Source organism: Colias eurytheme, chromosome 6 (genome assembly GCF_061535395.1).
Source record: "Colias eurytheme isolate Ceu_HAF_F1 chromosome 6, ilColEury1 Martin Lab GWU primary, whole genome shotgun sequence".
In the NCBI taxonomy this organism is placed as follows: domain Eukaryota; kingdom Metazoa; phylum Arthropoda; class Insecta; order Lepidoptera; family Pieridae; genus Colias; species Colias eurytheme.
This window is the reverse complement of record NC_142985.1, coordinates 7,266,278-7,287,802: the sequence shown is the minus strand read 5'-3', so window position 1 is coordinate 7,287,802 and position 21,525 is coordinate 7,266,278. Positions and strand designations below refer to the sequence as shown.

The window sequence follows — 21,525 nt, the reverse complement described above, 5'->3', positions numbered from 1 at the left end:
TAGGTCGCTCGAAGTGACTTTTTTGTAGCGCCTACAAAATGCACTATTGAGTTTATAAAGAGATCGAAATTAATGTTACTTTCATCACGATGTTAGATAGTTTTTAGAGCTAATTTTATAGCGGAAGTTTAATTCGTCGAGAGCTTTTTGCAAAACGCTACCGTTAGGTATTAAAATCGCGTACGGAGACGCGCTCAAACGCGGGGAACACGTAAATATACATATATAAAACGGTTAAAGTGACCACATCAGCCAGTTCTATTGCACTATCTGTGAAGCTTCGACGTTAGTTAGTACAATGCACAGCCTCACGGTGTTCGTGTTCGCGCTCGTTGTGACCATGGCTCTCGCAGGTTAGTGCCCTCCCCGTTTTTGCCGAACAAGATGAGCTGTCGAGCTTAATGTCGTTTCTTTGTATTTTAGTCCTTGGCCGTTGTAAATTACATATTTTATCATATTGTCTTTACGTTTTAAAACTCGGATAAAGGACTTTTTAGAGCGTTTAGATATCTACTCAAAACGTGAAATCTCACAATCCTCGTTTTGATGCTTGTCTATAATATCTTCGAGTTCATTAAAAGTGTGAGTAAATAATTGATTAATTCCAGGATACTCACAAGCTTTTAAGTTAGGTATATTCAATAAAATGTCTCAAGAACTTAATACATAGGTATAAAATGAACTTACATACTTTCAAATTTTTATTATTAGCTTGTAGCCACTCTTCCCGGTTTCGTCCGGGCTACGGGCTACCCCATATTAACAAAAACACAGCCTATGTTTCTTCCTAATAATGTAGCTTTCTATTACTGAAAAAAAGCAATACTTTTAAAGCTTTTTCAATAGCAACAAACAAAAAATCTTTCCTCTTTATACCTAGTAGGTATCAGCAGTGTAGATAAAATATTATAGTACTTCTTCTCCAACCAAAGTAAAATTATTACTTTATTTGAAAAGAAAATAATTTTATGAAAATTGTTTGATTAACTAACTATGTAACTATACAAATAATTGCAAAAAATTTCTCTCGGGAAATTAATGCCGCTCTTTATTTTACCGCCATGTAAAATACTCGAATAATCTCTACTCTTATCAGAGTAGGTACATTTATAAAGAAAAAACAGATCGTCTTGTAAAATAATATAAAACATTAGATTCGTAGTTAAAATGTGTACAAAATATAAAATCTGATATCTATCTCGATAAAAATAGCAGTGGTTCCATACATTTTCCATTCTTTATTTTATTTAATTACTTTGATTAACATAAATTAACACGTCATGTTTTAATCAGATCCATAACTTTAAAACTACATTTTACTTAATAATATGTAATATGCTCTCAACAGCTCTACTAATCTGATTCTTGGACGTGTTCGGTCAGTAGAAATTAGAAAATAATAAATTTTCACGGTTCATAAACTTTTTACTACAAATTATACACCTCATTAACCAGCATTATAATGTTTATTTTTTGGTAGATTAGACTAAAAAGAGTTTTAAATAAAGTTCGGGAATAAAAGAATTGTTAAATCGGTAAACTGTGTCAATATGATTAAAAATATACCTAATAAAAGTGCATGAACGTTATTAGGAAATATTAAAAATACAGTATAAATTGCTTATGGGCTAACTGCTAAATATTATGTACCAAATTGTAAACATCGTATGCATCATGTATCGGATTTAAAATACCTAGGGGGAATCCGGGAGACTTGCCCAGGTGGGAGAGTTGAACCACTTTCAATAACTTTTTAAATTAGGTGCCAAATTACGCCAAGTGGCAAACAAATGAACGCGCGTTACCCGCTCATCACAAGCAACTCACAATTTTGAGTGATAACAGGCGCGTTCGACCGTGAGTTCCGAAAAAGTGGTTTCATCGTCGCGGAGTGAATTTTTTTGGCTTTGTTGTTTTAATTGCTATGCACGCATTTATGAAGGTATATATCAAACACCTACGTTATTGCATTACTAGATTATCATATTTTGTCGTACGTTCAGTCTTGTTCTCCAGTTGATAGTGGATTTGTTGGAAAAAATCAAGATAGGGCCTTGGGTCGGGTGCGGGAGAGTTGAATCAGTCTGCAATCGGGAGACTTGAACAATGGTTTAACTCTCCCTTTGCAGTTTGTATACTATTTAAGTTAGCTTTTGTTTTGTTTTAGAAAGAAAATGCCATTTCAGAATAAGCCTAAGGAAGGTAGTCGTCGCAGGAAACCGTTTAGGTACTAAGTCTAAGATTGAAAGCGCAGTCAGAGAAATAAAGAGTGGCAAATCTATTCGTCAAATTGCAATCATGTATGGGATAGGCAAAACCACTTTACAGTATTACCTGTTAGGTGAACAAAAGTTAACACCTTTGCAAGACAAGGGAAGCCAATACAAATGCTCCCAGATTTTCAATGTAAATAAAGAGAAATTGCTCGTTCGTTACTTATTGACCTGCAGTAAAATGCACTATGGTTTAACCATAAAACAAGCAATGCATCTAGCATTCGACTACACCAAATTCCTCCAAAGTGAACATCCAAGAGGCAAATATTGAAGAAATAGGCAAATAGGCACATATTAATTAATAGTAAGAAATGTCTTTAAATTAGTTTTGTAGATTTATTTAGCAGTAGATACCTCAAAACGAGTATTTAATTAATAAAAAGAAGCGAATGTTATGTTTAGGAGTTGTTCTGAAAACATTTTTCACTAAATTGTTTAGAAGATGATTATGAATAATCTAGTTATTGTTAAATGTGTCTAAATAATACATAACTAATGAATAAAATGCTTTATTTGCGTCATTTCCCCTCTCTAAAAAGGTATGGGCAAGTGTCCCGCACCTGATGGGCAAGTGTCCCGCCGGTTGGGGAGACTTGAATCAAAACTCATTTTTTATTACAACTTAGTTTACTATCTTCTCCTTGCAACTTTTATTTTCAGAATAGTATAAAATCTTAGCCAGATAATAAGGCTTCCATATGGTGTAGATCTTAAAGCTCTCCAGGTCACTGATCAGATTTTATAGAGTTTTTAGTAAAAAGCGGTTCAAGTCTCCCGGACTCCCCCTAATTGTGAAGGTGAATTACGACTGCTATTAATCAATACCTACAATATTTATTTTATTTAGTTTATTCATCAATTCTGAAGTCGAGGATTAAAGATTTACCAATCACGATACGGAAGGTCGAAGATTAAAACGATCACGAACTGTATGATGATCTAAGATTTTTACTGACCTGACAACTTTATGAATCCTTGAAAACACATAATATGGCTAATTGTAATGGCCACATTACAAAGAGTGAATTATGTAGATACTTAGTTAATCCTATCTTTGTATTCTTTATTCTTACATTTAAAATGCTGACAGTTGACATTGTAGAAACTGTAAAGTGTTGCAAATAAGTTGTTATAATGTATGACTATTTGGTGCCTAATTATAAATTAGATAGGTACATATATGCTAACATATTATGTTCCTGATTATAAAAGATTACTCCACTAATGAGAGTATTTTTCGTTATAAACCTTTTGTCTTACTTACCTACTACTTACTACGTCTTGATAAAAGGTTTTTTTTCTAAGATTTACGGTTATTTTTATTTAATTACTTACTTGACAAAAGGTATTATGCTTTACTGATAGTTTGAACAAACTACCAAAATAACACAGATTACTAAACAGGTACTAACATTAGTGAGTTTCCCACGTCAAGTCATGAATCAAAGAAAGTAATGGCTGGGTGTAATACGAGTGTAATGTGCATTCCAGCCGGTCAATACTACGTGCCTCGCTCGTACTACACAATAGACGCAGAGGGTCACGTGTCTGCGCCGGTGCCGCTGCGCAGGCTCCGCCGCTCCCTGAACCCCTACCCCTACCAGTATGGGGGCTCCAGCGCCAGCGCCAACGCAAATGCTGAAGCTAATGCTTGTAAGTGAACTATTGTATAAAAATTACTATTGTAAAGATGTAACAATTTGTTTCGATGAACATTTTTACATTTCTGCAAATTAGGAAATTCATCTAAAGACGATAAGATTATTGTACGTGTAATATCATTGTATGACCACCTCCTTGGCTCAGTGGTTGACGCGCGAGCGTACAGAACCGAAGGGTCCTGGGTTCGATTCCAGGAGACAAAGAAAAAAAAACGTCTCGGTCTGGCAGGACACAGAATGCTGATCACCTTCTTGTCCCTAAAGAAAATCGATCAGTGAAACAGATGTATATGTATAAAACATCTGCCCCTTACCCCACTAGGGGACACGGGACGTCACTTTTAATATCATTGTATCATAGTTACCAAAATTGAATACCTATGTGTTTTTATAGTTCTTTGGTTCGTATAAAATATACCTAGATACCTTATTTTAAAAGATGATTCAGAATTCAGAGGTACTATGATGTCATTTATATCTTTATTATACATTGAATTAATTTGAAAACACAAATCTGTTAAACAGCATTTAATATTTACAATGTTTAATTGTAGGTGTATCGAATTGATAAAGTACGCTCGAAACCAAAGACTTCACGGTTATTTTATAAGAGCGCATAAAAATTGCGTTTTTTATTTCATTTTTTTCCCAATGTCTTAATAAACAAGATAAATATTTTCTGGCTGTGCAAGTGCTTCGTAAACAATTACAATACTCTTTCTCTACATTTCTGAACAAACTCTTAATTTGTTTACACAATAAATCAGTAAGTGCCTCATAGTCATACCACCTCATACCGTTATCTTTTTATTTAAGTGTGTGTGTGTGTCCATATTTAACATATAAGTACCTATTTTAGAAATTCATGTGTACACAATCAGATTTGAATCGATCATCTCCGGTATGATTCAGAAAAATACCAACTTTTTTCTCTTTGCATGGGTGATTTTTTGAACTAATTTCCGCCCATTCTCCATCAAAACTTAAAACATGACGATGTATTTTGTATTCAATATATTTTTTACAACTTTAAATTTCATGGTTAGGTACTTCCTGTTAAATGATTAGTATGTATATGTATTCAATTTAATTAAACATTTGTCATGCATAGAGCGTCGGAAATGTTCATACCAGGAAGAAATTATATTCCCTCCTGCTTCGTTGCATGTTAATAATATTCTGAAAAACTATACACATTGTTGGGACTTCTTCCATGCTGTATACTTAGCTCTCAGCCATGCATACAAAATAAGTACATTTCACCGAATTGCAGTATTTATGTGCAAGTTGGAATTGGAAATAGAGGTGATAATATTATGTCGCAAAGAATGTAACAGTAGTATGAACGTGTTCAGCAACTAGCAAGTATGCCGACGCCGCGCCGCCGTGCAATATAACGGTGCGTCGATTTACTATTAGGTCAATTGTACCTAGAAAAATACATTAACTCTCAATAGAGTGAACGAGTTCAGCTTTCTAATTATTTAATTTATCTCACAAATATACGCCGTTATAATACATGTAAAAAATATAGGCCTGCATAAACTCATCAATCATTCACTTATAGATATGTACTTACTTACCATTTTTTTGGCGAACTGTGAGCACAGTTAATATTATCTAAATGATAACCTATCAATTTTATTTTGAGCCTCTTTGTAGACCTCTACGTTGTAAGAGTAGTAGCTATTTATTATAATTATTACTCTTGTTGTTGTGTTTTAGCTTACAAACGAATGAAACCTTTTGAGAGTAGCTAAATGACGAAGTCATTTTGATTTAAAAAATTATCTAACGGAACAGCCGTTCAATAGTCATCTATATTTACAAAATTTTCATCACGTCGATTTTTTACGACTCTACTGTTCTAGTGTGAAGTTCTGACAACTGCCTAACTTGCTAGCTTGCTTTTAACTTGAAAAGAAAATTTTATTAGACCAATGAACGAAGGAACTATAAGCATATAAGTTGTATATCTATAAATAGTTCGTCAGTAAAATAATTATCTTTGAATTTTTCACACAATATTCTAATTTGTAATGTTCTCTATTACAGGGGGTGGTGGCGGCGCCAACGCGAATGCTAACGCCAACGCGCGCGCCAACGCCGGAGGCTGGGGAATTCCCGGAGGCGGCTATGGAGCTGGCAACCCCAACGCACTTAGGTATATCTTATGATAACACTTTTTGCGTAGAGGCAATAAACCGCAACGAAAAATAGAGCAATCAATATATATTTTCATATCGTTATTTTTGCTCTTATATTTTGTGGATTAACTACCCTAATTGATCCACGAATATACTAAAATTTTATAGAATTTATGTTACGAAATATGTGATTAGAAACTGAAATAATTCTATAAAAGTACCTACGTGATTCGCTTGATTCAGTTTTATTATCATTTTAAATATGTAAATTGTCTATGTTTTTAAAATAATGATAATTTATTGAAAATTATGCAATATTTCCAAATTTTCCACTGCAATGACAAAAATATTCAGAGAAATAGGAAATGAAACCATTTTTATCCTAAGTGAAGGTGACAATAAAAGTTAGAAGGTGCAAACAACTAAGATATTTTAAACATTATCCATACTATATATCTTTGAAGATTCTTTATCTGTGAGTAGAATTTCATTTTAACATAATATATTGCGACAATATTGTACTTCGTTGTATATCTTCTCGTCTTAGGAAATCTTTAAATCCGATATCAAGGATATCGTCAAATAACATATTATTATATCCAATAGGATAAAACTGACTAATTTTTCCGTATGTTTTAGGTACTAACTGAAAAGCAACACGTGACATTGTACAAACTAACATCTGGTGTCGGCTCATTCATCTTCTATCTTCTTCGAGAATTTTCCATTAGTTGCACATCCCGTCGATTGTCTACACGACGCCTGCGGACCGATCGTGTAACTGCCGGAAGATAATATTATTTAATGTTTCAATGTAATTAATGCTTAATTTAATAAAATCCATTTAATTATTTTAAGTCTTTGATATTAATAACCCCACATCATGTAACTCTACATTTTTTTGGCTAAATAATGGGAGATATTATATGTACATAGATACCTACATAATTACAAAAAATCTTTATTAGTTGATTCTTGCTTAAAAAAGAAAAAGAAACTGACATATATTAGGAAGTAATTTTGACTAAAAAGTAAAACATAATATCACTATAATTAGTAAATTGACTGTAGATATAATAGATTACGTACAATAAAATTGATACAATGCTTGCAAAAAACACCAAGGTGTTATAGATTATTAGAATGATTACTAATTTAGATTACATTATGTAGCCTAAGAAGAAAAAAGAACTTAAATATAGAGAAAGTTATAATGAATATAATGCAGAAAAAAGAATGTAGAGTCTCCGTCAAATGAAAATCTAACTAGCTCATTTCAGTCATTCATCATGAATAGAATAAACATGATATTTTGAGGTAGGGGGGGACTCCCAATAAATCATATCAGAAAAGTGTCAAAGTTAATATGCATTTTTTAGGAGAAAATTATAAAAGCAAAAACAAAAACAACCACAAAAACGCATTAATAGGTATTTTAAGTTAGGAAATAACATTTGTTTTAAATTAGATGCAATAGTCAGACAAAATGAAATAAATTATTATTGAAATGCAAAAAAAAAGTAACTAAGTATGTACAGGTACATATTATAATGGTCAGCGTTGGGCGAGAAGAGGCAATCAAGATAGTGTAGAGGGCCTAAATGTCCATGATCGACAGGCATTGTATATAAGTATTCGTAGATCATATTTTGTTGGGCCAACGCTGCCCATTGAAGGTCTGTTACGTACATCTTTAGTTGGATCGCATAGTGTGGTCTTCTGCTCAGTAAATTAAACCAGGCGCTTTTAAATGCATAAAAATATAACGTAAATATAAGAAAAAAACTAAAGCACCTTCAAAGTGTCAGAACTAGATTTAAATGGGACCAGACGAAAGCTAGTGTTTCGAATAAAATAAAAATCATCGAAATCGGTTAACCCAGTCGAAAGTTCTGTATGTAGGTTACTGATTGCAAATTGAATGACTTCTCAAATATATATTGCAAATTTAAAATTATATTGCAGCTACGGTGAAACGCGGCGGCAAGCAGGACCAATTTTCGGTGGTCGGTCTGTAAGCGCCGGTTCTTCCGTGGGCATCGACTCTACCGGTCAGGGTTATTATGACCAATACACTTCAGTTGGAAATTGAATATAAAAACCAAAAAATATAACGCCAATTTTGCTTCATAATGTTTAAGTATGCTAAAAATTTAGTATTAATTATAATGTACATTATTATTTTGTAAGTTATAGCCATGTAGATATGCTGATGAATGAGACCAACTAAATTAAGGTTAAGGGTTTGTGGCAATAAAGAGAATATAAAGTGTAATAATTTTTATTTTTATCATAGATACTCTACATTATAATACGATTATAAATAGTAGTAACTACCCGTATCTTAAAGTACATAATACTTTCTAGCATGGATAGTGAATTTCAAAATTCACAACACTGACATAAAATTCTTACTAATTAATGCATTACAAAGAAAAAGGTGCTTATAACAGAAACACTTAATGATTAGGTAGTTCCAAACGGTTAAGAGGTTTGTTGTAGCGATACCCCTGTGCAGGTTCCGGGGAGGGTTGAGGCAAAGGTTGTTGTATCACGGGAACATTTGGTGGAGTTATAATGACTGCATCATCAGTAAATCCCACATCCCTAGCAGAAGGATAATACTGGGGAACATTTTGGGTATAGAACTGTGGATATTGACTATTTGGCACACCATACACAGACGCAGGAGCACCGTATTGCGTTGGCAGTTGCATCTTCCCAAACATGTTTCTCAAAATGGGAAATTTGTTTGTTATTGTTGCCCACCAATCGTTTCCGCCGACTTGATTACTGCCTCCATTTCCCCAAAGTATTCTTTGTGACGGTTCATAGGCAAGATACGGGCTCACTTCCACGCTATAGGGGTCCTGTGGTCCAATATTATACGGCACTTGTCGCTGTACATAATACCCGAAGGCATTACCTGCAATAAAAATAATTTTTCTTTAATAATTACATAATTCGATTCTCCTGTTACCTACAATAAACATTGTTTGAAATTATTACTGCTATATTTGTTTTTAAATTTTATGTTAATTATTTGTTAATTGAAAAATTGTAACATTTTTGTTTAAGAAAACCACAAGTCAAAAACACACCTGCGATAAAGCACAATAATAATGCGATTGATGCATTCATTTTCGCGTGGATTGCTAAAGTACAACTGCGTATCAATGTTGTACGTCTTCGCCTTTATACCACCACTATTTACTCCTAAAAGAAGGCCTTGAAGAAAAATTCTCGTAACCCAATATTGAAAGTATGAGGTAATGGTGTAGTAGTGGCTCACCCAGCGGCCGCCGGCGCGGATGGCACGGCGCGGACAATAGGCGCGACATCTAGGTGACTCGTGCCTTGCCTGCATACACAGGCTGTCCCAAAAACATCTCGAAAATAAAGTCATTAAAACAATTGGTAATAAAGAAGTCACGCCTTATGTTACTCGTAATCCTGACATTTATCGCACCTTATCTTACATACCCTTGCAAGATATAATCTGAAATTAATGATCTCCGATTTCAGCTTCGTTACAAAATCCATACAGGTTGACTTTAATTTGGGCCGAATATTTATGATTTATTTTATTTATCTTTAATAGTTACAATTACATACCTACTTACTGTGATAAATAACATTATGAATTTGTGAGCTTAATTTTAATAAGTATAATTCAGAGAAGTTACGGCCTATAGTTTTTAAAATATTCATTAACACTTTTCATCTAATGTTTTTATAACGAAAAGCTTAGAAACACCCTGTAGAAGATAACGATTTGTGAAAAATGCACTTGAAGGCGTTCGTGCGTGTGTTTACCTAACATAATCGGCATTATTCATAAGATAACAAGTATTTGTCTTCGATGGTTTACACCGTATTGTCATCCACAACACAGAAGCGTTTGCAAGACATTGCTCAATGACCGAACTTTACGTACCTACCCACGACATAGATTCGATAGTGAAATAGAGGAAACAACAGATTCTTCAATGAAGTGGGCTTTTCAATGGAACTGATAATTATATTTGATTAAGATAGTATTTTACTGTCTTTGTCATGTGATATGGTATGAATTGCTCGTTAGGCCAATCCTTAATTTGTTATGCATACAGTCGGAAGTGGGTGTGAACAGTGGACATGCATGAGTTTATAAAATTTTAGTTACATATTTCTAATTACTTGTCGATAGCATCAAGACTTGTTAGTGTCCAAAAAAATATCGTTTCATAATATATTTTTTCTTTTAGAATAAACAATAGAGGTAAGGAATAATAACAGGCAAAGGTAAACTTTTTTTATTATTTATTTTAAGACTTTTTATAGTCCATTTGGTCTTTCGACAAAATGCAAATAAAAGTATCTAATTGTAATGCTGGAGTATGTCAAAGAATTTATTACCTAAGTAATACAATTAATTAAATCCGCCAACATAGTTACGATAATTTATTATCTCCTCTCCTAATTTAGCAGATTTTATAATAAATTATGATTCCATTCTAAACATTTTGTAGTCTTCGTTTATTTTAATATTTTATCTTTAGATCTAGCTTAAAGTTCAAAATACGCAATTTTGTCATTGGGTCAATCCACTTCTGCTCGCATCGCTGCGTGCTCTACGTTGACATTGATAAAGCTCTATTCATTTATTGGCCATGTTACAAAAACATACACATTGCATATTATTTGCCTATTATTATAGTGTGTGTCATTTTTATTTAGAAATATTATATTTCAAGAAATTTAACTAGTTAGGTACGAGTGCATTGACTATTGTCATTTAATATTAAAAAAGTCTCCTAGGTTTTTAATATTAAATTCCTAGTTTTTCTTGCTCTTACTATATCAAATTCAATAAGGATACATAACTACAATTGGATAAATAGTTTGGAATAACTATAACATTACAAATAAATTTTTGTTGTTGTTGTTGTTGAAACGTTGAATTTATTACAATCTATTTATCGATTTGTTTTTCTATGCACATAAATCATACAGGGGTATATACATAATTATTTCACGTATTACCGTACGTATTTTGTAAATTCCTTACGATTTACTCAGACGATGCAATTTAACGTTGATTGTTTAAACTTTAAATTAAATGCGTAATATGGTAATACATTAAAATTGTCAATAGCGTAATCTCTCTCGATTTAACAAAGCTTTCAAATTTCGGTCAGGCTTTATTTCACAATAACATTTAACCCGTAAGGTATGTAGGTAGGTTGGTTGAAAAACACGTAAGGAGAAATCAATCAGAAGACATAAATAAGGTTTCGAACAATAACGAGGCGAAGGTATTCTGCGAATGTTTATGAAGATTTTATATTTTTATCAAGTTAATACTTACTCGATTATTTTTGATATGTAACTTTTTCGGTTCCCACACGGCCCACACCTTGTACTTAAGTTTAAATTATTTTAGGTCTCATATCTAAATATTTCAATTGTTCAATTTAATCTGTTTTATTTTTTTTGTATTGTATACCATTTTCCAATGATTATTTTATCTTAAAACCATTTAAAATTATTTCTTAGGCGTTTACTTTTATAATATTACAGTTAATTTACATGTAAAATGCAATTATTGAATAAGGTATTTAGATTATTATAGAGCAAGACGTCTGCCGTTGCGGTCGTCGGGGTTTTCTGTGGCTGTCCGCTGTCCCCTACGGGTTGTTTGTTTACTTTGGCAAATAATAATTATTATGTATTTAAAGCAGAACCTAAAATTATAATGCTCAATTTTTTATATTTTCACAAACGAAATTTTAAGGGAGGACTACATTTTTCTTGCGTTATGTTTAACTAGCAACTAACTAGAACAACAATACGTCAATTTTGTCTCCTTGACTTAACTAGGAAGGTACATTAAAATAGGGTTTAAGCAATATTTATTTTTAACATATTACAGTTGTCTTATGTCAACTCATTAATATTCAGAGTAAGTATGTAACTGACAAAAAAGAGGGTACGCCGTACGACATTTTATACAATTTTGTACACAATTGTAAGTACCTACCTATACATATATTTCAATTATAGGAACATTCATTATTTTAACTGTATTTACGTTTTATGTTAAATAAATAATGTTAAAAAAGTTAAATGTGATAAGAAAGCATTTATTTTAACATTACTTTAACTATGTATTAAAACTTATATACATATATATTAAACTTCAATTTTATGATAATATAATAGATATTATGATATTGCAATTGATATAAAATTAAGTTTTACTTATGAAAAACAAAAATAAAATTGCAATAAATGGTTTTACTTTTTATCCGGGTTGTCTGGCAGAAATTACTAGTCCATTTATTAGTTACTAGTTACCATTCATTTTTTAATAATAATTAATAAACTATTTTTAGAACTAGGTTATTTAAAATTACACTTTTGGGTACATAATAATATGAATTTGATGATATTAGCACAGACTAATAATAATATACTAGTTACGTATACAAATATTAGTACGTACTTATACATGGAATTTTACTTATCTCGATGACTTTTTAATTATTTTGAGACGCGCCTGGCAATATTAAAATCCCAATTAAATGTTCTTATCTGGCTTAATCTTATCTAGCTATTTTTTTTTTAGTTTTAAACATAAAACTACAACACACAAACATCTAAGATTCATGTTGCCTCCATTTTTTTTAATTTAGGGGTGTTATGGGCTGTCCCGCTACTCACCAGCCAGGTTTGCAGTACCGAGTTGGAGTATATCAGGAGAGATCTAGACAAAGCTTTTAGGGACCCAAAAATTGGTGTCAGCTCCCGGACCAAATTACCTATCAATTAACATTTTAATGTTTCAGCTTCCTAAAACAATTTAAATAACTAGGTACCTATTTATTAAGTTTATAGATTCCTTCGATCTATATTTCCTAGAATGTGTATCAAGGTAGAATTTTAACATGAATCAGTAATCACATTTATGTAGAGTATCATAGAGTTAAGTTCATTGACCGATGCTTTTATTTCATAAATAGGTGAGCACCATACTTACTACATACATATAATAATAGCACATAACAGCATAGTAGGTAAATATATTATGAGAATAGGTTGGGTTCGTTGGATTAAAGCTCGGCTTTGTAGCTTAATTGTTTTCTATATTTGTTTTGTATTTTTGATCCACCAAGTTTCAATATGTACTTATATACTTAATTAAAGTAGGTACAAACCTACTTCATATAACTTACCTACACTTTATGAAATTATGTTTGAAATTTTAAGCAAAAAATAATTTACTTATTCATATTAAAGTTGATCAAAAACAATTCTACACATAGAAGAACCTACCACTTCAGTTCGTATAATTATTAATTACCTAATTTACCAATTTCTTTCCTTCTGTGCCAAAAAAATTGCACCATTTCATTTCTATGGAACCTCTGACGACAGCTGCTACGCTTCCTATATTTATTTTTAATTACTTTAAAATTAGATAGCAAAGATAATTATATGCTACCTATCTATGTAGTGTAGGTAAATGCTCTACAATGTAGGTGGAAGGTTACATCAGCTGTTAATGAATTATGTATGTCTAAAGTATCTAGTGTGACATGACAATCGTGAACAATGGATGAGACTGAATGATCGTATCAACAAATATACGACGGTCGAGGTGATTTATGGTCCCGATTAGCTCATTATGTGGTCTCTCCTTCATGTCCTTACACGATGCGCTTTAATGTAAACAATTGCATTAAATTATACATAATAGGTATCAACTATCAACATACTTTAACCCAGCTGTATTCCCAGGTTACGTAATCAGAGCACAGCAAAAAAAAACATAAAACATCTATTCTTCATTCCTGGCAATTTAATTAGTACATTAATGATTTTAATTGCGCTAAGGCATAACTGGTAGGTAGCATACATTGCTCATGATTATTAAATTTGCTATACCTTACAAATTGCGCCCAATGTTGTCAACATTACCCTGTGATGAGCTCCACGTGGCAAAATAAATTTAGATTAGTTTTTGTAGTGCGTGGTTAAAATATATCTACCCATTGTTTACTGTAATCTCGTTTTTTTTCAAAAGTAATTGTTTTACGCTCATTTGCATGTTGGGTACATAATATCATTGACATTGAATGCCAAGTATCCAGTATAGAACACGGATCTGAATCAGTGGCAAGGCGGACGTGAGATCACATTTGAGAATAAATCATCTAGCATGTTTATTAGATCTTCAAATATAAATTAATTCAGAAATGAATCGAAACTCTTAATTTCGCCTATGTAACTACCTATGTTTTACCATAGGTATTATTATTACAAAATAAAACAACAGCATTTTTGTACTACTTTTAATTAATACTATTTCATACATTATATCACATCTATCGTTTGTCCTAGCATTCCAACTTTAAAAACAACATGCTTCAAATTCCGCAGTAATTTCTTCCGAGTCAGTCTTTTTATCTCCATGCATGACCTTAAAAAGAAACATAATATTTTAATGATACTATTACATAAACAAATTAAAAATAATGTAGGTAAATCATGAGAACAACACCATAAGGTTAGGCATTCAGATTATTCATTATAAAACTTAACCTTTTGTCATAATTAGATAGCTAATAGCAGTCCTATAATAGACGACTGAAAAAACCTAAGTATTTTGTTTCACATTCGAATCGAAAATTTACGCACTGGAAAATGGTAACAACAAGAGTTAAGATGGTTGTTTATTCATATTTGATAATTATGAGCTAAAAGGCGTTCGCGTTCTTTTTATTTATTATAATATTATTATATTATACTACATATTAAGTTTTTTGACATAAATCAATCATCAATAAATAACTGAAAGTATTTTTGCTTACCTCCTTTAACACCAGCAGCAGCGTGAGCACTAGCGGAGGCAACACTTCCTCCTTGCGCATAAGCACCAGCAACACTTCTAGCTGAAGCAGCTGCGTTAGCTACATGTCCCCCGTGCTTATTTGCGTGTTTGTCTCCATTTTCTCCAGGGCCTGTGGTGTTGTTATTATTATTATTAGAACACCCACTGTTACATCCTCCTGGCTGGCCATAACCGCCAGCAATTGCAACCGCGGACGCAGATGCTACAGCGTTAGCTTGTGCCCCGGCCGGAACTGCATTTGAATTCTGAGGTTGTGAGGCTATTCCATTTTGATCATTTTGTCCATAGGCATTTTGGCCGTTTAAATTTTGTCCCAGTTTGCCGTCAATTTTACCGCCATCATAAGCTTTTAAAAGCCCTGGCGGACCACCAAAACCGCCTGAATATGCTACTGCGTCTGCTTTCGCAACCGCATTTGCAACCGCCAGTCCACCATTCACATTTGTGCCACAATTACCTGATGAACACGCAGGTGTTTTAACATTAGATGGGATTGTGTGCTCATTCGGTTTCAATAATCCCGCTGGCCCACCAAATCCGCCGGTATATACAGGTTTATCTTTATCACTTGAAGAATCTTGTGTGGATGGATGTCCATTAGTAGGTCCAACATTTGAAGGAGTTCCATTAGGAGATTGACCAGGTTTTGCTACATTTGATTGATGTGGGCCATTATTCGTGCTGAGAATACCACTAGGGCCACCAAAGCCACCAGTGTAGATTTCGTTGCCTTTGTTCGTGGATATTAAGGATGAATCAGGTTTATCGTATCCAGAAATATGACCTTGATTATTGTTAGTATTCGTTGGAGCATAATTGGAGCCGTTGGGTTTGTAGTAAGGTTTTCCATTAGATTCAGTCTGCCCATTAGGTACGGTTGGGTTAGGTGCGGATCCAGCATGATTATGTGGTGGGAAAGAGGGGTTGGAATTTGGTCCACTTGGTAGAAAAGACGGATTTGAGTGAGGAGCAACAGGACTGCTAGGATGATAGGCAGGGTTAGCATTAGGTCCCATCAAACCCTTAGGTGGGAAAGAAGGATTAGAATTGGAGACAGAAGAACCGCTGGGATAATAACCAGGGCTAGAATTGGTGCCAGTCTGACCAGTTGACGTAAAAGCAGGACTAGAATGAGGGACAGCGGAACCGCTGGGGTGATATGCAGGGCTACCATTGGTTCCAGTCGGACCACTAGGTAGTAAAGAGGGATTAGAATTAGGGGCAGCTGAATCACTAGGGTGATAGGCAGAATTTGCATTGGGTCCAGTCGGACCACTAGGTGAGAAGGAGGGCTTAGAATTGAAATTAGATGAACCGCTAGGATTGTAACCATGGTTACCGTTGGGCATATTAGATTGGAAAGAAGGATTTACTTGTGTTGAAGTAGGCCCATTGGGATGATAGGAAGGGTTAACATTAGGTCCATTTGCAGGACCACTCTGCTGATAAGAAGGAGTAACGTGCGCTCCATTTGGACTACCAGGCTGATAAGAATGATATTCATGAGGACTTGTTAGACTACCAGGCTCAGAAGGGTTCGCTTGAGGTGCGGTTGAACCAGTGGGCTGATAAGAAGGAACACTAGGCTGGTGGGACGAATGTGGTCCTTTTAACCCATTAGATTCGATGGTAGGTTTTGCTTCGGTCGAAGTAGGATGGTAAGATTGGAAGGAAGGATTGTATGGTCCGTTTGGCTGGTTTGATGGATTCCCACAGTTACCCGAAGCACAACTTGGGCTGCTTTGTCCACTCGTAGGAAAAGAAGGATTAGTGATAGTTTGTTGTGGATTCTGACCGTTGTGTGGCTGACATTGTCCATTGATACAATTTTGGGTTGGCTTATGATAATTATTATTATCAACCCCAAGTATAGGGACATTATAACTGGATGGTTTACCACTGCCTGAATTCGAATTAAAATTGCCTGAAATGCAATCATGGGTTTTACACTCGTTTTCCTTATATGGAGTTTGCAGATATGAGGATGGTTTATTAGGATTTTGTGTATTGTCGTTGTTTGATGTACTTGAATGTGGAATGAACCCATCACAGTCAGGTGACTCACAGTCTGGTTCATTTTTATTACCATTGTCATTTTTATTATCAGAAGTATCAATTGGAACAAATGATTTTTTATTTGATGGTTGTCCATTTTCTGGTCTTGAATTTGAGCCAGATTGTAAATTCTGTTGAGGCTTTCTCGCAATATTTACATTAAAATCATTAGATAGGTTGTTGTCATGTTCAGAATTTACGGAAGAACCTGAATATGAGGATTGCTTGTCGGGGATATTTCCGTTTCCATTTCCATTACCGTTGACATCACAATTTCCATTTGTACATTTATTGCCAGAGCCGTTATTGCAGTTAGTTCCAGTGCATGGCCCATTTACACCATAACCTGTAGGCCCATTAGCAACTGCGTTTGCGCCAGCAGAAGCACTGTTAACATTATTGGCTTGTGATCCACCATTCGATCCTTGAGTGGAACCTAATTCATTTTTATCGCCCGCGCCGTTACAAGCGCCGGGACATCCAGATAGACCAGGAATAACATTAGCTCCAGATCCGCTGAAACTAAATGAACTAGCGCTCGAACTAGCACTGGCACTTGATGAAGCGAAACTTGAAGATGAGGACTTCGAGAAGCTTCCAGAAAATCCAGAACCATTAGGTATATTGAGTGGAATCGCAGGCGGTATACCAAATGCACCAGCTGCTGCACTTGCTTCAGCTGAAAAGAATATTATTTAAGGTTCTTTATATTATGTATTTAAATTAAGGTTTAAAAATAACGATTATAGAGAATAAGGATCCCTAGATCCGATATTCTTATGCGAGGTACATATTACAGGTAGGTATGAAGGTATAACTATACGTTAGTGTCAACTATGTAGCAAATATCTAACTTGAATTATTGAAAATAATATATGTAGTATCTATATATATATTGTTGTAGGTAAACAATATATATATACTATATCACGTTGATATGTAAAAAGAATATAATATATTTTCACATCGCTAAATTGGGATCATGGGATAAAGTTTAAAGCACATAGACATTGACGTAGTTACAGCGATAATATTGTTCATATAACAAAATATAATATTCTATTTGAAAATAAATTAATAAGTGAGTAAAAAGCATAGCTAGCAGCCTGTTGAATTGTAAAATTAATAAGAATATTATTATCTTCTTAATTTATTATATAATTGACAAGTAAGTAGGTACTGTAGTTTTTCTTGAACCAAGTTCCTACCTATAAATAATTAAAACTGTATATTTTTATACAGTTTTAATTATATCTATTCGTTAGTTCTTGAAAAACAACAAACTTGGATGCAAACACCCCAACTGCAACGGAGGTTTTAAATGGTTTTTTAAAGTTGTGTTTTCTAATTTACAGTAATTGAACCGTTTCAAGGGTAGGTACACAAATACTAATTTTATTAAACACAAATACTTATTTTATTAGGAAGGTGATGCAAGCTATTCGCCCGCGACTTCGCCCGCTTCGTCTAAAATCTATTTAATTATATATACTAAAACCTTCCTCGAAAATCACTCTATCTATTAAGGGTGCGTATAAAGCAAAATTACCAATCTTCTATTAGATGATACGTGTAATATTCAAGACCAAATCTAAAAAATAAAATATATATATCAAACTAGATGATATTATGTTCAACGATTCTGTTCAATCAAAAACATAAAATATTAAAATTGACTCGATAAAAAAAAATCACCAAGTTAGCTCTAATTTTCACACTTTTACGTTTTCTACTTGACATGGTAATACTTATTATGATTTTTATTTCATAAACAATTATATTAAAACATTTGCAAGATATTTGTCAGAGCATTTTGTGTAATTACTTTTAATTTTGGTTTTATCTGCGATAAACCACTTTTGGCGCTCTTTTTTTCTCGAGATAAACGTTTGGTTTTGTCACGATAAAAGTGGTTTATCGCAGATAAAACCAAAACTAAAAGTAATTACACAAAATGCTCTGACAAATATCTTGCAAATGTTTTAATATAATTGTTTATGAAAAAAAAATCATAATAAGTATTACCATGTCAAGTAGAAAATGGTTAGGGAGCCAGGTGCAAATTTGGTTAACTATTTCCTCTCAAGAGATAATTCGTCAGACGCATGAGAGTATAGTATTATAAAGCCTCGTGAACGTCAGCTGGCGCTCGGTTGGGGGGGTGAGCGGTTGTAGCCTCCCACGCACATAGGAAAAAAAATACATTCATTCATTCATTTCCTCTCAGCTAAAAATTTGTCAAATTGTAGCTAACCCAATATCTCAACGAAAAAAAATAGTCAGCTGGTTACAACATGGTGTATTATACGTCAGCTGGTGTCTCGAACATGAAAGTTAAATTTAAAGAAAAATTTATTTTCCGTTATTTCCTCTCAAACAAAAATTTACCTAATGATAGCTTATACGTAACTGTGGATAAATATATATGTCAGCTGGCTGTATCTTGGTGGAAAAACCGTCAGCTGATACGGGAGGCTACAACCGCTGTTCCCCCCAACCGAGCTCCAGCTGACGTTCACGAGGCTTCATAATACTATACTTTGATGCATTTTACTAATTACCGCTTGAGAGGAACTTGGTCATAAAATCTGCTGCTGGCTCCCGGACCAAAACGTAAAAGTGTGAAAATTAGAGCTAACTTGGTGATTTGTTTTTATCGAGTCAATTTTAATATTTTATGTTTTTGATTGAACAGAATCGTTGAACATATCATCTAGTTTGATATACCTATATTTTATTTTTTAGATTTGGTCTTGAATATTACACGTATCATCTAATAGAAGATTGGTAATTTTGCTTTATACGCACCCTTAAATAAAACCGCTTCAAAATCCGTTGGGTAGTTTTAAAGATTTAAGCATACTTAAAGATATAGGGACAGAGAAAGCGACTTTGTTTTACACTATGTACCTAGTGATAGCGTACCTACAAATATTTAAATACATATAATAATAAATATAGTTACACAATTATTATAATTTTTTATAGAATTATGAATCGAAATAGAACAAAATCACTTTTCTAATACCTTTGGCTATTGCTCCACTTTTCGCGCCATATCCGTAAGGCGAAGCTGTCACAAAGCTCACAAGGGCTAACACAATGAAACCCGAGCGCTCCATCGTAATGAAGCTTAAAGACTATGTTATTATTATGATGCCGTCAGCCTTTATAAAGCGATACACAAATAGTCACATAGGTATAAAACAAAAAACCTGTTGCCGTGTATTGTAAATTTGAACTTGTAATAATACACGTAATGCTTTATTTCGCATGTTTAGATGAGATAACAAAAAAGCGCTCCGCGGTGCATGGTAATAGACCGGTCAAAAATTTATTACTCACGCGCGAAGTTATTTCCCAGAGTCGCTGACAGTTATTAGGAATTACACCTCCAAATGGGAATTATAGAGGTTTTTTGACGATATTTTTGATTGATTATATAATTAGGCAACTTATCTTATTGTACAATGTACATGTAAAAATATATGTACTTAATTGAAATAACAGATTTCAAGTGAAACAAACTTATTTGTACAGTTACATTCTTCATAGACCTGACGGTGGACAGTCATGGTCGAGGCCGAAGCCAAGGAAATCGGGAAAACATCGCGCGAGATCAAAAGAAAAGCTGCCGATTTAAACACCCGGCGGAGCACAGTGCAGCAACAGTCCTCTTCCTCAGCTACAGGACACATGGACATGCGACCTTTTTTTACAATTTACAAGTAAATTACAACTTCGCTTTTGGCATTTCCAATACAATTTAGCCTCAGTTTTGTATTTTATCTAATGATTCATCTACCTGTAGATATTCTAAGTAAATTAATTGACAGAGTTTCAAGTATTTTGATTCAATAAGGGAAAATGCGTAATCACATTTTGGGAAACTTTCATTTCACTCGTAATATAAAATATATATGCATAAGGGTCAAAAAGAGAGTTCATATAGAAGAAGAAATTTAATGTTTAGGAATATATCCGAAAAAATAAAATTTTTAACGGATTAGGGTCTAGGGAGCTTGTCCACCAGAGATGTGCTATGCTATTTGTTGCTGTGGATGCGTTTGATATCCACCAATCATAATCAGTAGATACCTAATGCACATAGCGTAGGACTGGTGGAAACGGTGAGACAGGCTTAGGATATGTTTTTTATATGGAAGGATGCGTGCTATATGCAGAGCGGTGTCTACTATCGATACATTACATAGCTCGAGCTGCGCATCTTCCTAGCACAGATAGGTACTTTGCGGCGGCGCATCTTTATAGCACATCCATTACTTAGTTTAACATTGGTGGAAACAGTCACATAGTTTGATAGTATAGCTGTAACATTTTCGTAGGATAGCTACATATCACATCTCTGGTGGAAAAGCACCCTTAACCATGTGATTGATACGCAGAATTGACCGATTACCGAGAGCGTGACGGGCACCATCGTGTTGGTTACATACATGTAGCAATAAAATATATCAAAACTAGCCGCT

The 21,525-nt window shown here is 33.8% G+C and overlaps 3 protein-coding genes across 3 annotated transcripts; 1 reads left to right on the top strand and 2 right to left on the bottom strand.

Moving 5' to 3' along the window:
- Positions 1–209: 209 nt before the first annotated feature.
- On the top strand, positions 210–8,356 carry LOC149907779 (uncharacterized). The gene is made up of 4 exons (XM_090102870.1): positions 210–353; positions 3,768–3,929; positions 5,993–6,101; positions 8,050–8,356. Exons 1-4 carry the CDS (start codon positions 299–301, stop codon positions 8,174–8,176), a joined length of 453 nt encoding a protein of 150 aa, XP_089958996.1. The 5' UTR covers positions 210–298; the 3' UTR covers positions 8,177–8,356.
- Position 8,357: 1 nt separating this feature from the next.
- Positions 8,358–9,407, bottom strand: LOC149907778 (uncharacterized). Its single transcript, XM_090102869.1, has 2 exons — positions 9,186–9,407; positions 8,358–9,010 (listed from the first exon to the last, which is right to left on the bottom strand). Exons 1-2 carry the CDS (start codon positions 9,223–9,225, stop codon positions 8,544–8,546), a joined length of 507 nt encoding a protein of 168 aa, XP_089958995.1. The 5' UTR covers positions 9,226–9,407; the 3' UTR covers positions 8,358–8,543.
- Positions 9,408–14,420: 5,013 nt separating this feature from the next.
- Positions 14,421–20,161, bottom strand: LOC149907777 (uncharacterized). Its single transcript, XM_090102868.1, has 3 exons — positions 20,064–20,161; positions 14,940–17,714; positions 14,421–14,548 (listed from the first exon to the last, which is right to left on the bottom strand). The coding sequence occupies exons 1-3, from the start codon at positions 20,155–20,157 to the stop codon at positions 14,532–14,534; spliced, it is 2,886 nt and encodes a 961-aa protein (XP_089958994.1). The 5' UTR covers positions 20,158–20,161; the 3' UTR covers positions 14,421–14,531.
- Positions 20,162–21,525: the final 1,364 nt, after the last annotated feature.